Source organism: Sparus aurata, chromosome 23, assembly GCF_900880675.1.
Source record: "Sparus aurata chromosome 23, fSpaAur1.1, whole genome shotgun sequence".
Classification (NCBI taxonomy): Eukaryota; Metazoa; Chordata; class Actinopteri; order Spariformes; family Sparidae; genus Sparus; species Sparus aurata.
In genome coordinates, this window is record NC_044209.1 from 2421503 (window position 1) to 2440006 (window position 18504).

General features: G+C 41.4%; 1 protein-coding gene across 1 annotated transcript; it reads right to left on the reverse strand.

The window, feature by feature from the left end:
* Positions 1-578: 578 nt before the first annotated feature.
* ube2z (ubiquitin-conjugating enzyme E2Z) lies at positions 579-17770 on the reverse strand. The gene is made up of 7 exons (XM_030406768.1): positions 16864-17770; positions 16170-16242; positions 10686-10873; positions 10442-10553; positions 5758-5870; positions 5489-5579; positions 579-4411 (listed from the first exon to the last, which is right to left on the reverse strand). Exons 1-7 carry the CDS (start codon positions 17310-17312, stop codon positions 4229-4231), a joined length of 1209 nt encoding a protein of 402 aa, XP_030262628.1. The 5' UTR covers positions 17313-17770; the 3' UTR covers positions 579-4228.
* Between the last annotated feature and the right edge of the window lie 734 nt (positions 17771-18504).

Sequence of the window (18504 nt, forward strand, 5' to 3'; positions counted from 1 at the left end):
AATAACACAGTTGTCGAGAGTTACAGTCACCTGGTCAACATGGTGTCTCTGTCTGGCGGGGGCGATGACCAGCATGTCAGTTTTTTCCGAATTTAGGAGCAGGAAGTTTTCTGACATCAACTTCTTCACTGCATATAGGCAGGTCTCTAGCTTTGTGATTTTCTTCTGTCTGTGGCTCTTAGCTCCATGTCAGCTGGTTTCTAAAAAAATATTTGCCAGACCTTAATGAAATGAATGTAAAAAGACTTTGTTGTGAGGAATCCTTATGGCAAACTCAACAACTTTATTTTCTCTGTCACGCTTGGTCACATCCACACTGCTGTAACACTCTTATGGGTCTATATTGGTTGTCACTGTTTGACACTACAACAATACTTTGAAGCTGGAAAGCTTTTATACCTAATGTTTTTACATATGTTTTATGTAATGAACCAGGACCAATGTTTTTCTATCCAAACCTTCAAACGTGATAATGGAATAAAAACCAGTGTCAAACAAAGTTGCACATTCTGTCTGGATTTCCCTAGATGCATCAGTGGTGGATGTACCTGTACAAGAATAAAACACTATGAGATGAATCAGGACTGAACAACATTTTATTCTATACTTTTCCAGAACTTCTGTACAATACCAACGTTTTCAAGACCTGGAAATAATCACTTCCATCAGTAATCCAGGTTTTATAGAGACGTAGAAGAACCCTGATTTAAGCACAACACAACACAACCAAACAGGGATATGATTTCTTCACTTCCACTTGAGGAAGTGTGTTGCAATCAATCACATTTTGGCAATCACATATATTTTGCTAGGATCTGCTTCTCATATAACCATTCTATAACGTAATAAAACAAATAAAAAGGAATGCCCTATATTAGTGATCCCATTCGAATCATTTGCTACCCCTGCCAATGGAACAGGGCTTAACATAACACCGACAGCAGAGGCAAACTGCTCCTCTCCCCATTAAACATGGCTGCAGAGCTAAAGGCAGACTGGAGGACAATGGTAGGCAGGAAGGAAATGCAACAAGCGCAGCACTCATTTATTTGTCTGACACCTTGTCTCAACATGTTGGAAAGCCTCTTGATAACTATATAAAAAGATCAGTATACTAAAGTTAAACAGTCCATATTTGGAATTAAGGAGCAGTTCAACATTTGAGAAAAAAAGTATTTAGTAATAGAAAACGTGTGAATATTGATCCCGCAGTCATGTCTGTTAAATATGAAGCTACAGGCATCAGCTTGTTAGCTTAGCTTGGCACATGTTTGGAAAAGAAGGGGAGCAGCTAGCCTTGCTCTGTCCAAGGGTAACAAAATCAACTAACCAACTACTCGAATTTGAACTAACAAGCTACTACTCTTGGAGGTATGATGTGTAAAAAAATTGATGTGTAAGATGTCACTTAATGTTTTTTTATAATGGACTATTTCTTGGCACATAATCACACTGTAAAATGGCTAATGTCATGTTTACCCTTTGACTTTGTTCAGACGAGACAATATACATCATGCGAATCAGTGAGCATTAGAGGTGGTGGTAAGTATGTTTTGACACCTTTGGACAGAGCCAAAATAGTTTACCCTGTTTCAAGTCTTTGCACAATGCTAAGCCAAGTTAACCAGCTGCTCGCTGTAGCTTTACATCAACTTTACAGACATAAGAGTGGTAACAATCATCTTATTCAAGGCTAGGCAAGAGCACAAATAAGTGCATTATGGAAAATATCAACCTCAAAAATAAAAAAAAATCCTTTAGTGAAGACCTCAACAAAATACCCATACCCTGTATGTACACTGAAGGAGTTACTGGTGCTGGTTACTCAGTATAATCATTTCTCCTCTTCATACTAGCTGTGAAGAGATCCTGTCCTAACATTTACTGAAAAAATGCAAAGTTAACCTGAAGCTTGTGTGAGGCTCCAGTAGTCTCAGGTAGTCAAATCAAGTGGGTATCTTTCAAAAATATCAATATACCTCCACCACAAACCGTAGACAGTATAAAATGGGGGATGAAGCTTTTGGGTATGAAAAGTGAATTCAATATTTCAGATGCCTTAACCAGCACTCTTTGTAATGCTCAGCACTGGATGCAAGAAAAGGTTCTGATTGTATGTTTGCTTATGAGAAAATGACTCTACTTCTCATTTGATTTATTTCTGTAGTTAAAAGAGTTTTCTGAGGAGTTTATGTCAATTGCTAATTCCAAGTCTTTTTAATACAGCGGGATGTCCATTTTGTAAACTATGGTCTGATGATAAAGCAGGATATGCTTTCAAGCGAGGCTACCACAACAACTGTCAGTCAGGTAATTGCAATGTGTATCCTTCCCAGCTCCATCCTCTTGTCCAATTATAGTCACACCATGGTGACCCCAACCCCAGCCAGAAGTCAACAAACCAATGGGTAATGTCAAATTGGCAATATCCACTACTTTATATACAGTCTATGGGACCAATGTACCCACTGGATTTGTGTTAACTTTAACTGCTGAACTGTTTAACTGTTGCCTCATCAGCGTCCACTTCCACAACTGGAACAAGGACTGTTGATTGAGGCTCATTTCTTACAGTTAAGTTAAGCTAGAACGGGATTTAAAGTGGAACAGGTGAAATGAATATAACAGTCAATAACACTCTCAATGTACATAAGACATGAGAAAACTGTATTAAGATGGACTTCAGAGTCCGAAACCCATTCCACTGGAGACTTTCTTGTGTTTATGAAACCATAGAAGTTCTGCAGCATTCTTGTCCTTGCCTTGAGTACACCCCTCACTACGTTCAAACTGCAAGCAATACTGTCACCAAGTCTATTAATTTCCTGCGACACTGACGAGTAAAACTTAGGCTGACGCTAAACAATGCTCGCTAAATCAGATTTAAGATTCAGAAAAAATTATATTAGTCGTTTATCAGTTTGTTTACACCAAAAACAAAAGAGCTTCTTAGTCCGGTAATGCCATATTTAAATATTACAATCCAATTATGTAGCTACCAATGCCAAAGAAGTAAAACGGCATGATTTGCCCTTTGCGTAAAAATCTGTATGAAACCGAAGCATTTGATTGGGCCATCATAGGTAGAACGGACTGAGTTACTTGCAGTAAGAACGAATGCAAAGGTGTGTTTGTTTGCCTCCATTTGTTCATCCAAGTGGATCTAGCTCAACCATAGGGTAGTTTGGTTTGTATTTTGATGGGTTAATCACAAAAAGCCAGCAACCCAAAGAGCAGCAGGGTTTCCAAATAAACAGTTCACTCTACACACACTGCAAATTAGCATTAGTTTCAGCACAACAATGAGTAAGCAGCATAACAAAAGGGTAAAAAGGTGGATGTCAATGAAACTGACATTTCTCTAACGGCTTCTCATCTGGTAAACAGATTTCAACAGCACTATTAGAACTGAAAGCTAAGCAGAACTTCTTGTATAATACATAGGAATCATTGTATTCAGAATCACCAGCTGATGTTTGATGTCCAGCCTGAAAGAACTGCACTTTTTGCGTGTGTGACTTCACCCTGCCCAGAGACAAGGCACGTGACTCACTAAGCCTCCACAAAGTCATTTTTTTCAAACTTCCTTACATTGTTAAAAATTCATCTTTCTTTCCTCCCCTCTTTAATACAAAGGTCCAAACTGAAGGGCAGACCAGCTTAGATGAAAACACCATCACCTTCCACTGCTCCAGCCAACTTACTGTGGCTAATTACCCTCCTTCCCTTGGCCCAAACCTCATTCATCTTCAAAGCCTGACTAGATTTCTGTTTGGGCTAGTGGGCTTTTTGCGCATTCTTTCAGCACATTTAAAGGTTTGAGCCATGACACTAACCTTTTATTTCCACAAGCAACAATGGCTGGTTTATCTCAAAATCTATCAGGCATCTGGGCAGCCAACTCGAGTTTTAGAATCAAACTACCCGCATCAAAATGACAGCTGGTGGGCTACAAAAGTAGCACAAATACACCACTACAGGCCAAATTTTCCAGCATTTGACTATTGGATGGTGTTTGTTTTTCATAGTTGTGAGATCATTTCTTCTCTCTCTGCATCACCAGTCAACAGAAGCTTGATTCCAATCGTGAACCCTGGACACACTAAAGCCTTAAATGTAGGTGTTGCATTCTCTTCTGTGATTTTGTTCCTCCACTGCAAACATAACAAAAAAGGTCCCTTTGTCTTCAGTTCTTGGCCTGGCTTTGTGTCCAGCACCATCCAGGGAGTCATGGCTGGGAGCTGCCCTGACTGTCAGGGTCCGTCCCAGAAGAGCTGGTGTCTGAGTCTGAATCGTCGTCATTGTGGTTGTCCTCCGCAAGGCTTTTCTCCCGTATTCGTCTGTGGGTGGCGCTGAGGCGAGCCAGCAGACCCTGGTAGTCGAAACGACCACGCTTCTCGCCAAATGGGTCCTGGTTCAGAAAGAGAGCAACAAGATTATTATCAGAGAAGTGGGGTACCTTTGGAAACGAACACTCAGAAATAGAGCTTGTCTTATGGTATGTGCATTTAGTCCTGGGGTGTAACACAGGGTTACCATCTCTTTCTATTTGTATAAAAAAATAAAAAATACCCATTGATTTTTCTCTTTTTTTGTATTATTTGTCACTTTGGAAGGCATTTTTTGATGGATTTTTCTTTGACATATTTGCATTTATTGCTAATTTGACCAAATAGACCAGAAAAGACGCGAGTGTGACATGCAACAAAGGCCCCAGATGGAACTGAACCAGTGATAGTGCGGGTACGTGACATGTACTTTAATCCTTTAGTTAGGGGGAATCCAACCATGTTCCTAAATTAATCAAATAGTCAAATGATAATATGTGAACCCCACCTCCAAAAAATTAAGAAAAAGGTGAAAGCTGCATAACTTCTGACTGAAATAGTCAGAAAACACAAGTCACAAATGCATTGGGCCATACCAGTAATTTTAAACACAGGAGGCAGTGCTCATAATGGGAGGATACCATAAATGTAATACAGAACTTGATACTGAACTGACAAATGCTGCCTATTCTATGGGACCTATTCACCTGGTGCCAATTTTTCACCGGCTGGCTCTTCCTGCCAATTCCAGTTCTGCCTGTAGTTTTAAATTGAGTTGTCACATATTTTTAAAAACCTTTTCTCGGCTTGAGAAAAGGTTTTTACTGCAGGGGGCCACTAGGCAAAATTAGAACATGTCTGAGCAGCACCGCCATATCCAGTCTGTACATACATGCATGTAGGAGGCAGAGACAAATAAAAAAATAATTTCAATAAAAACCTGTCTCTTAACCTTTGTATTTGTTGGTGGTGACTGTTACAAACTGTCAGTTTCAAATAAGACACTGGCGGAAAATGCATTTAACAATTAAAACTGGCATAACTACCCATCATTGACACATACAGTATGAGAATAACAAAACAAAAAATTACTGACATCTACAAATTAAAAAAAGATGTGAAAAACTTGATCAGAGAATGAATAATATTAATATAGTCACCTGCATGTTCTGTCCCTGTAGATGCAGTCTCTCTTTGCACACTCCCTCGTAGAAATCATAGTATTCAAGGAAGGACTTTTCCATCACACTCCTATAAAAACAACAAAAAAGAAAACACACACACACACACACACACACACACACTCTTAACTGTCTGATATGCAGAAAGAAGAGATGAGAGTGTGAGAAGTACAGCGATGTATCAGAGAGAGGAAAAGATGCTAAAGACAAATAGAAAAGAACAAGAAAGACAGTGATGTTTATCTCACCACAGTGCCTCGGGACAAGGGACTTTACCCTCCAGCATGTCACATACAGCCACTCTCATGGTTTCATGACGGATACACTCATTGTAGTTCTTGCTGTCCCCTGGGTGTCGCTCCTGAGAGACAAGCACGTTACTGGTATTATTTCATACAGTTGTTACAATGTTCCAAAACATTTAACTAGAGTAATCTCTCAGCTAAATTAAACATCCCATTTATTTGTGTAAACGTATCATGTGAGAATCACCAACGACATGCACAGAAATGTACAGAAATGCAGTGTGGTTTATGTTATTTTTGTAAAGATGTCTTCCTATAAAATTACTGATGTAAAAACAACAGAGTATACATTTTTTCCCTATAGGATCTTAACAACCCCAAACAAAGCTGGTATCCATTGTCAAAGGTTCTGCTTTTGTTTCCACTACCTAACAACAACTTTGGGGCTGAGCTCCTGACTGAAACTTCTGAATGGCCCAGGAGATGCTGAAATAAACACAGCATTAAGGTTGTTCATTGGGGTTCATGATTTTTCAGAGTTCTTTTTTTGATATGTTGGGAAGATAGTTAACTCAGGAAATATTTGATGAACCAAACTCTTTTATCTTTTGTTGTTATTGATTCCACAAGGACAGGACTTTTTTACTGTTCAACTCTGGCATCTTTATTTTTGGTGAATATTACATAACCCTAAACTGAGGTGGTGTAACAACAGCATAGCTGTCAGTAGGGCTGCACGATATATCATTTGAGCATTGACATCACGATGTACGTGTGTGCAATAGTCACATCGCAGAGCCTGCGATGTAGGACGCAAATGAACTCATCTAATTTCAAGGGTACCTGACGCACACTCTGCACGCAGACTCTGCTTGCACAGCGATCCACCAATCACATTAGTTCTTAATCAGTGTGCCGAAGCAGACCAGCCCCTGCACATGGAGTGATTCGCTGGTAACAACATTGAAAAATGAGCAACGAACGAGAGAAAATCGCGAAAACAAAGACTTGGTGCCAAAAAGAAAAGCAACGTCAGTTATCTGGAGTTATTTCGGCTACAAGAAAGACGAAATTGACCAAACACATGTTCTGTGTCGACAGTGCCTTGCATCTGTTGCCACAACAAGAGGTAACACAACTAATTTGTTTGACCATTTACGTCGGTACCACACAGCAGAGTCCTGCAAAGGTCTTATTTTGAAAACCCGCCCTTACACGCCATACTTAAAACTGCATCCGACCCGTTTTCCTACAGTGGCACAAATTAAATTTCGCACCCGAGCCGACCCGCTATAAATTGTTACTGACACCCGACCCACACCCGAAGGAAAATTGGATGGATGTAATTTTTATAAATGAAAGTAAGCCAGCATGGGGAATTGAAGTTCTGGGAGGGCGCCATCACACATGAATGAGCTCATATTAAATATAAATGCTTATCATTTTGAAATGCAGCATAACAAAGTGCTATTCAGGTCATCTGATGAAAATTCCTGTATTTTTTCACATCGCAATATATATTGCAGGGTTAAAAAAAAAAATCGCAATGTAAGTTTTTTCCAATATCGTGCAGCCCTAGCTGTCAGTGCTGAAATAATGATTTAAATTACACTGAATCATGAATTTGAAGAGCTATGACACCCCCACTATAAATACAATAATCAGATTCAGATTATCCAACACAACTTTAGGTGCCTAACTCTGCATTTGTCAGTGTAAAATCGTGAGTACATCACTAATTTGATTTCATTACATTTCCCTGTAACTTTCATGTACATAATTGTGTTTATAACATTTCTGATAGGGGGATAGTTTCTTCACTAAGCAATGGGGTAGTGCAGTGGTTCTCAAATGGTGGGGCGCACCCCGAGGTGTCGGGGGGGCGTGAGAGGCAGGGTAGGACGTGAAGGTCTATTTCTACTGGATACTTGTATGCTGCATTAAGTCAACGTCATGCCAGCGGAGCTGATGGGTTTCACTTTCACATTAGTCTATGTGTTAACTTCCACCAGGTCCGCTGCGCTGCGTGTCTGCTCCGTCCAGCTCCGGCAGTCCGGCGCCCTCCAGAACAGCTACGCAGGACTTTTAGATACATCTGGCGGATGCCGGAGCACGACGCAGCAATTCAGCTGAATTCTGCACCGAGCAGACAGGAAGTCAAGTGTCAAAATAACAATCCGGTTACTTTTCAAAATAAAACACTCCGTGTTGACACCTCTAAAAAGAGACAAACACAAGCTCTTCTGCTAATCCCTCAGTCGGGAACTATGCAGCAAGAAATATGACGATGCCTACATAGACCTTGGGTTTACCTTGAACACGGTCGGAAATGAGGAAAGACCTGTTTGTGTTTTATGCCTAAAAACTCTGGCAGCGGACAGCATGAAACCATTTTGATAATCAGGTGATTGTATGCAGAATGCTGCAACTCATACAGTGGTTTATACTAGGGGTGTGCCAAAATATCGTTACTACGATATATCGCGATATTTCGTCTTGAGGTACGTTATCGATACACTGGTGCCAAATATCGATATTAAAAAATGTTAAAAAAAAATAAATTTAAAAAATGTATTTATTTATTTATTTTTTGGCCCACCACCACCACCCCTCTTCGGAGGACAGCTTTATCTTTATTCAAAAAAAATGTCTGTCCTCTAGACGGGGCATGACAAAAAATAATTGAGAACCACTGGGGTAGTGTAACCAAGCATCACATCAATATGTTTCCCTTATTCTTACACTGTCTTCAAGTTATTGGTTGTAAAGTTTCTGAAATGGAAGAGGGATGAGCTACCTCCACTAATGTTAAGGTATAAGGCCATTATTCAGTTTTCAACATCAGAAAGCTTAAAAGAAATTCTGAAAACATGTGAAATAATATTTTACCAGGACAATGGACAAAGTGGAACACAATGTTTTGTGCTTACATTTGTGTTTCAGTCTAGTTTCAATTTTTAACAGATAATATGGTGTGTTGATAAACTGACAAGGATTTTAAACCATCACAATCTGTAAAAAATCTGGGTGTGATTTTTTACTCTGAGCTCAGTTTTATTCCTCACATCGAAATTATAACAAAGATAGGTTTTTACCATCTTAAGAATATAGCCAGAGTCCGCCCGTTTCTCTCTCAGGCCAGCACGGAGGTGCTGATGCATGCTTTTATCTCTTGTCGTTTAGACTATTGTAATGCCCTGCTCTCTGGCCTCCCCAAAAAAAGCATTTCGAATCTACAATTATTACAAAACTCAGCTGCACGAGTGCTGACAAGGACCAGAGGGCGGGAGCACATTACACTGGTTTTAAAGTCGCTGCATTGGCTCCCTGTGCGTTTCAGGGTTGATTTTAAGGTTCTTTTACTAGTTTTTAAGTGTCTTAACGGTCTTGGGCCTTATTACTTATCTGACTTGCTTTTACCTTATCAGCCACAGCGGACCCTGAGGTCCTCCGGCACCGGACTTTTAACCATACCATAGGTTAGTTCAAAGAAGCACGGGGAGGCGGCTTTCAGTTGTTATGGGCCCCGACTGTGGAACAGCCTGCCGGTGAACCTCAGGGTCGCGGAGACTGCTGAGGTTTTTAAAAAGAGGCTTAAGACCCACCTTTTTAACCAGGCTTTTAATTTAAATTTTAATTCTTTTTAATTGCTTTTAGGCTGTGCTAATCAGAGCACTTGTATTTTTTATCCTTTTTTACTTTTTAATCTCTCTCGTCTTTTAGCCTTTATGCTTTTCAGGGTTTTCCCTGCCATTATACGGCTTAGGCGCGGCGCCCAAGCATTTTTGCCTCCCGCCTAAGCAGGGTTCTCCCCAGACGGTGGAACAGCGGCGCTACGCCGCTATACCGCTAGGTCAGCACCGATATAATCTGCGCGTGACGGTGATGAGCGTCCGTCCGTCCGTCCCCTGGTTGACGGCTAGGAGCTCCCGGCTGGCGGCGATGAGTGTCCGTTCGTCCCCCGGCTGACGGAGTTGATGACCGTCTGTCCGTCCCCCCCCCCCCCCCGCCCCGGGACAGACGGTGCGTCTCTCGTGTCTTTAGCCTTTATGCTTTTATGTTTTAGTCCCTCATGTTTTTAGCTTCTATGCTTTTTTGCCTTATTTTACTGTTTTAGTTTATCAGTTTTTTTTTTATTTATTTATTTTTTATCTCCAGTGTTCCCTCATGGGGGCCTGCCAGACTGGGAGTTGTCCCTGGTCTGGCCGCAGGGGGTGCTGTCCCGTGGACAGTTTCGGCCCGGGTGACTAGAGGGCTCTGCACCTTGGTGTGGGGCCTCCTGTCTGCCCGGGTTGGGGTGGTCTCTGTGGCGGCGCTCCCTGCGGCCTTGGACTGGGATCTCTCCCAGTGTGGTTGGCCCCCCAAAGGTAGCTTCCTCCACGCCTCAGGTCTCGCTGCCCGGCCATGTCTCTTTGGTGACAGCTAGTGTATGTGTGTGTGTCTGTGTGCGTATGTGTGAGTGTGTGTATGAGTGTGTATGTATTTGTGTATGTTTCTGTGCATGAATGTGGGGGTGGGTTCTTTTAATTGTCTTCTCTTGATTTTATTTGCCGTTTCTCTTTTTCTGCTGTTGTTTGTACATTTCTGTAAGGCACTTTGAGATACTTTTTTGTATGAAAAGCGCCATATAAATAAAGGTTGATTTGATTTGATGATCTGTTCCCCCATGACGCAACCACACCTGTACCTGCTCAAAGCCGGGCTCGTTGTGATAGGGGTTCTCTGTCATCAGAGACTGGATGGAGATGAGGACAGATGAAATACTCTGAGCTGGACTCCATGCTGGGCCTGTCCATGTCCTACACACACAAAATAAAATGCACAGGATATACCACCATAAAGTAGTCAGTAGTTAGAAACACACAAACTGTTTCCCACAATGACCAACAATGCTTAATGGAGTCCTGTGACAGAAATGAACCCTGACTCACCCCAGGATGCTGAGGCAGACCTTGCCGTTGCGGTAAAAGTTGGGGTTGAAGCGGACAGTGTTGTGTCCGGTGGTGATTAGCTTGACCCGTGGTGGGTGGATGGGGTAGTCGGGGGGGCAGCGGAACAGGAAGAGGAAAAAGCCACCCTCATATGGTGTGTCAAATGGGCCTGTGATCAGGGCATGGATCTGTAAAGGAAAGAAAAAAATATGTGTTACGAGGCAAAGAAGGACTGATGGATAAGAGGAAGGAAGTCCCTGAAGCAGAAAATCTGACCTAGAATAGAACTGACAACATCCACATCAGACCCCGCTGTGAGGAAGAATGTCAACTTTTAGCTAGGCTTGCTGCAGTGTACACTTGCCCACCGCCCCCCACCGTCTTTTTGTTAATTCATACTTAACTGAACGACAGACAATAACATTTCAAACTACAACAACTCAGACTGGACAACAAAACACAAGCAGTTAAACTGTCAAACAGTTTGAGTAATTTCTTATTGGGTTTCTCTCCTCCTATATAACCTTAAACTGAATATCTTTGGGTTGTGGACAGAACACTAGATTTGAGGATTTAATCTTGGGCTTTGGGAAACAGTGATCAAACTTTTTTTTCACCAATTACAAACAAGTAATCCATGAATTGAGAAAATAATCAAAATTAAAATAACCGGTAGTTGCGAGCCCTATTGTTGACAAGGCATTATCTCTGGTTATGAAAGATGAAGCCAAAGTCAACACCAAAGAGTGAGGATTCCACTGTATGAAAAGAGTAGACTCTGCACACGGATATCTGTGCCTAACATGCAGCCAAGCCACAGATATGAGACTGGGGTCTTGTCAAAACACAAACAGCAGGAGCACCAGGGATGTGATTGGACAAAGATAAAAAAGCTGGAAATCATACAGACCCGTAGCGGGGGGGGGGCTAGCTGGTATGTACAGCTCCCATATAAAAGGCAAGAATATGCAGAAAAATAGTAGTCGTAATAAAAATGACAATAATAATAATAATAATAACAATAAACTATATGCTGCATATTTATAATAGAAGTCTACTGCAACTGTACCTTTTTTTTACTATTAAATGTTATTTTATACATTATCATATTTTATAATGTTCTGTCATGGAGTACATCACTTCACTGCTAACAGAAAAGAAAGCAGCTCACTGCCAGTTGCAGCTTCTTATCTTGATCTGCAGTCTTTGTTCATTTTTTGTCATGATTGTTATTATAAGTACCCATCAAAAATCACAGTTACATGTCAGGATGTGGTTATTATAGACAAATTCAATATTTAACTGTCATGTGTCATCACAGTAACAGCGTTACATACATTAGCAGCTGTAAACACATAAACACATTATAAAACACATCATGTGGTCCCCTTTAAACGCCGGGTGAAGATTTATATTTTGGTAAATAACCGCAGGTTCCAAATCAATGCCGAGTCTAATTTATCTTTTATAAAAAAAACATCAAGGAAGAAGACGCGACCACTGACACTGCATGACTTTTTTCTTCGCCTTTTTCACGTATCGTGTTTGCTTTCTGTCAGTCATCACACTGATGATCGCCATGGCTCCGGTGCAGCAAACTTTCTGTCTTAAAATATGCAGAGGAAAACTCGGGAAAAGCAGCCGCTAGATGTTTCTCTGTCGACCCCAAGAGAGGGAGAGATTGGCGAAAAAATAAAACAGAGCTTCAGCGTCTGTCCAAGGAGGACAGCAACAGGGCCAGGCTGCCTGCTGGAGGGAGGAAGAAGGCTAGCGAGGAGCAAACGGGCACGCCACGAGAGAGTGTCCGCCGGTCCTACCCCCCCGCCCAAAAAAAAGCGGATTTGCATGATTCACGGGGGTCGCATTTTCACGTTGAAAAATCCGGATTTCCGGAAAAATCACATGCCTGGAGCACATCCAGCACTGACAGGTATACTTGAATAGATGTGATGATGACAGTCTTGCAGGTGCTGCAAATGATGTATTTGTCAGAGTCATAAAAATGAGTGGCGCCAATAATGTTTTAGTATTCCTAGATTATACGTGAAAAATAAATGTGATGAAAATCATCATCACTTCCACATTTGAAAATAAATTTGTTTATGCTCATGCTGCCTAGCCTGAACCCAATTAACTAAAATTATCTTTTAATTATGTTAATGATTGTATACAGCAATCCCTATGACACTTTAAGTGTAACATTAGGAAACGCAGCATCATGTTAAATACGACTTGTGACTTTGCAGATGTAGTCTGGAGACTGTGGCCCTGACTACACACAATCAGAATAGAGGGGCACCTTGATAAAGGCGTCACAGTAAACCACACTGCATGCTACTGAATACAATAACAATTATGTGCAAATATTCATGTGTGGTTTTTCTCTAAAGATCAAAAGCAGAAAAGTGGTGGCAGCTTCTTCTGTTATATATATGGGCACCTGTTATATACTCCGATACAGTGAATAGAAAAAAAGAGGAGGAGGACCATTTAACATAGTAAGCTTGACCGTAACCTCCTCTGCAAAAGACGGCTGGCCTCATCGTCGAGTCCCCCCAAGACCCCACAAACACTGCAGGCCTTGAAGACAGTTTTTGTCGAGGCCAAGCTGTGTAATTATATCCTCATCATCTGATGGACTTTTTCCCGACAGCCAACATTGTGAAAGACACATCTGTAAAACCCTCACAACCTCCACGAAATGACTCATTTTGCTGTCAGAACTTGGGAATTTAGAGAGTCTAATAGAGCCGTCCGATTACATTTTATCCCGATCCAAGTTAGCTCAATACTAAACCAGAAGTAAGCTGACTTGGTCGGTGGAAGTCTTGAGCGTGCATGGCACCCCACCTAGACAGCCACTGCGAAATTAAAGTCTGATGCATAGGGCCCATCTGACACTTGATCAGTTCAATCACTGAATGATCCGTGTGAATGCAGAAGCATTATGAGAAACATTTTTGGTCTCACTTGTAATCCAGAAATACAATTAAACCATGTGTTGAGTTATGATGTGTTCCCGACAGCTCTCAAGTCTAAAATCTTAGACCTTCTACTCAAAAAAGTAGAAAAGAACACCGCTTAAAGAATTCCAACTTGTAAAAATGGGACGAATCCATTTACCCCAACTTCATTTGGGAGCAGTTGTCTGATGTCACACAACAATGGCAGCACCCGTGGGGAGATAATAGAATTGATTTGTAGACGACAGTATTTGTATTGGGCTCATGAACGGAATATTTAGATTAGTGTCCAGGTATAAAAGAGGTGTGAAATAAAATTACTGATGGAGTCTGTTAACTTGTGTCATGTCTCTCCATTTCTTTATATATGCAAATTGAGATTTCAACTAGGAAAATTCCTACCTCCAACACTAAGTGGACGCAGCCTTAGTTCCTGCTTACTTTTGCTGTGCACAAGTTTTTCCTTCTGCAGGGTTTCCCCTACATGTAATTGACTGTGGCGCACCACCACGGCAAAATAAAAGCCGCCACACCTTCAAAAATCAGGCATAAATAAATCCCGTGTTAGAGAAAGGAAATATTTTACCGTCGTCTTCCACCGCAGTCTTTGACGTTAACTAGCATGTTGGATATTTAGCTTGATAATTAGTTAGAGGATTAAAATGGTCACTTAGAGCGGAGTCCTGCACGGGTCACCGCATCCGACCAGTTTTCCGACACAACTTACATTCCGTACCCGAGCCGACCCGGTATAAATTGATACCGACGCCTGAAGGAAAATTGGACAGACGCAATTTTTAAAAGTGAAAGTAAGACAGCGTAGAGGGAATGATTTCTGGGAGGGCGCAAGCACGCATGAATGAGCTCATATGAAATATAAATGCTTATCATTTGTGTCGCTAATCATGACTGATGATAAGTGACGCCTTGAGAATGGCATTCGTAAAACCCGACCCACCTCTCCAGGCGTCCGCATGTCCTGCATCTGTGTCCGACGCAGTACATTATTTTACACCCGTGCAGGACTCTGACTTAGATAACTCCTCTCTTGAAACAAATAATAAAAAAAGCATTTCTTTACAAGATTAGAGTTCATGATGGTTGTGTGAGAGCATTATAACCAGAGAAAAAAAAAAGAAATTCCCTAAGTAGCCTATGACATAAGTATAAATATTACAGTATGATGACCCAAACTGAACCCCCCCCCCCGCACGCGCCACAGTCTCAGAAAATACTGGGGGAAATGCTGATCTGTGTTTTTTTTTTTTAGCTTCTAGCTTCAGCTTGAGGTGCCTTATCACCTCCTTCTGACTAAGAGTTCAAAATGATGGCAACAAAAAATATATGTGTGCAAACAGCAAATTATAATTAGGATTAAGTGTGCTAATACAAAGTTAAGCCCAGCCAGCCACTACTAATTCACAGAACAATGATGAAAATAGTGTCTATGCCTGATCTGTGACAAAACAAAAAGAGGAGCCAATGAAGGCAGTTGATTAAGTCCCAGTATCCACTCTTCAGCATGAAGGGATCTCAAGGTGCTACAAATAAGTTAAGGGAGAATGGACCGAAAACACTTTGAGCTCTGAGCCAGAGTCTGGCAGCTAGGCATAAAATGAAAAACGGAACTGTCTATGTTGACTTCAACACAGTGCTTCATCTCATGCCGTTACTGTGACCAGTGCACATGGATATGTTGCACTGATCGAACAAGGCGGGCACTACAGTACAGAGTTTCTGTTCAGACAAACGTGAATTGTTTGACAGTGAACTGTAGTTAATGTGACAACACAAGTATTCACTACGTAAATGTACTTAAGTACTTCAGCTGAGTACAGTTTGAAGTTAAAAGTACTTTGAGTTTGAAATGACAGACACTTTACATTATGTTACTGAACTAGTGTCAGAGATGAAAGTAACCAGATAAAAGCAGTGAGCAGGAGGAGTAGAGGCTCCTCAGGGCAGAGCCAGAACACATTTTGGTTAAAGATGAAGTTTAAACTACTTCAATTAGCAACTTTGTTTTTTTCTAAGAAATCACTTATATGAGTTATTCTTTCATCGGTTAGGTCGGGTTATTACGGATGCCAAGTCTACTTATAGACAGGTGACACATTTAGAGACATAAAGGTTTTTAGTGTTCCCTTTGTTTTTCACCCTTCTGCAGCAGTTCTATCACAAAACATAATTTAGGCTGAATGTGATGGAAGTCAAATTAATATTTTTGTGTAAACATAATACACTTTTTGCCACAGGTGTAAGGTGCTGGAAAAGCAAATGCACTTTTTGGAGTGCTTGAATGTTATAATGAAAATGTGTAGGAACAGCAAATTTAAGGTATAAATAATTACAGAATACAGTTTGAACACTGTGGCCAAAATAATAACTTTTTTTGCACTTTTTGTATTCAAATAAATTATGTTTTGCTTGTAAAAAGTTACCTATAGAAATAAATAAATTGTATACTTTCATTCCCTTACTATGGATAAAATCAAAACTCAAACTCCCTATATTACCATACCTTGGTCATGTCCTGAGGATCGGGGACAACAAACATCCCTGGTGGAGGTTCCTTGTAGATGGACATGATATCCCTGCCAAGACAAGAGAGGGGGATGGAGATGAAGTTCTTGAAATTGTAAAGTCATGGTAGAGCTCGAAAGAATCTCACATGGAGATCATCTGTCCGCGGCCTGAGCACAACCTTGCTTTGAACCACAGAGGAAATTCCACTTATGTCCATTGTGAGACTTAGCAGCAGAGAGCTCACGGATAGTCTTCTCAAAACCACAGCACCAGGTAAATCCAAAACTCCCTACTTGGTGATACGACGAGGAGGAAAAGAGAAATATGTCTTTTGGTTGAACTGACCCTTTAAAAACTCCTCACTCTCGTTTAATTAGGTAGCAACATGGCGACCGTAATATACTATAATTATACTGGGTCTTACATTTAAGTGCATGTTTAAACAAACAGCAGAGGTGACACATACCCTGAGTTACACATGTGCTCGGTGTATTGGCTAAATTACATGCTGAAGTTACTTCTCCGTCATTCGGAAAGTCCCTAAAGGTTTCCATTGATGGCAGAAACTTTGTAGGAAGCTTTCACTTTCGATTTGTATTCACTTATTGACATTTCAGGGCCTAAACGCCTAACATACAACTGTAACGACATAGAACATTGTTCAAAACTGGTGTACTGTTGTTTAGTACCTCTTTATCCTCAAGATGCACTGCTGCGAAGCCTTCTCGTTGTCCCAGTCCGTACTGAGGGTCGGGTCCCACGAAGTAGCGTGGATTTGAGACAGGAGGCCCGCTCCTGCCACCCCGGCCACCCCCAACCCTACACCGGGGAGAGGTGAGGACGCGTGTAGGGTCGGTGACACGGCCACGACGGGAGGCGAGGAGCCGGGGGTGATTGTGTTGCCAAAACCGGCTGGGGTAGCTGTGACAGCGGACATAGGTGCCACCACAGCGGCTAGGCCACTCTGCGCGGGTGAAGGGGAGGCCGAGTTGGCGCTGGAGTGAGCGCCGCTGGCTGCCGAGTGTCCTACCGGCAGAGAGTTGGTCAAAGTCGGCAACAGCGAGGCTCCGCTGCTTTGTCCGGTAACGCCTAAGCCAAGGGCACCTCCGCTGGACTGCTCTCCAAAGCTGTCCGCCATGGCTCGCGGGCTAGTAACGTTAAGCTTGAGTAACCGTTATCGTTGATCAACTTACAGGGCTAGCTTACTATTAGCTGCATTGACAGCTGTGTGCGAAAGTTACCACTGTTCGTTTGTCCACTGGAATCAGAGAGCTGGAAAATGGAGCCGAGCCGAGCACAGAGACGAGGCCAGAAAACAAGGTATTTCTTCCCACGACATGGTGGCTACTTCTCGTTAGCTTCTGTTTTTTTCCACAGGCCTCCAAAAAGTATGAAGTCGTTGGCAAATTACCGCGTCCGCCTTGCTATGACTTATGAAGTAGGTCACCGCCCGGTTGTTATCGGTCTAAATGAACATGTTGTCAGAATACGTGGTTTTCAACCGACCGACCACATCCCCACCAGTCCATCACACAAGCGCAACTTCAGCCTCTGTTTTCTCTCCAGTCAAGCAACACGGGGCATCCGGTGGGCACTTTCAAAGTAAAACTCTAGGTACATGGTTGCGATATGTAAAACTGAGAAATGGTACGGTTTAATTACGTGTTTAATGAAAAGTGAGTAGTAACTCCCAAGTAGCCGTTTATTTTCATTAATTCCACTACAGAATAATAATTTTAAAAAAAGGAAAAAAAAAAACCCATTTACAAGCAAGGTGTTTTTATTGAAACGCTAATGTGAGGAATTTGCTTTCTACCACTGAAAAAAAGGTTTTCAGGTTTTAGAATTACATTTTTTGAAGACACCTTAAATTCAAACTGGATGAAACTAAAGAGAATGTAATTTTGGCTGTAAATGGTACAAAAGTAGTTTCAAGCCAAGTTTCATGACTGTACAAATGGCTTTTCATAGTTTATTGAAGGAATGGAAACCAAAAACTACTATGGAAAGATTGAAAGTACATCTAACCTGTGTTAATTTTAACATGTTTTACAGGACTCCCAGGAACACCCCATGATTAGAAAATTACCAAGAATGACAATTGGGTGAAACTTTTCTAACTTTACTCTGACAAGTAGGTTACCCTCAAAATTTGATAACTTATCTATAACTTCAAGTGCTCATATGAAAAACAGCCAGTCTTATACAGCTGAGATTAGCAATACATCCAATTAGACATGACATTTTGGTACTCTTCCCACCGCTAACTTATTTTGTAAGCTGCCATGATTATCACCGTTGATCAACATACATCTACATTAAAGATTTAC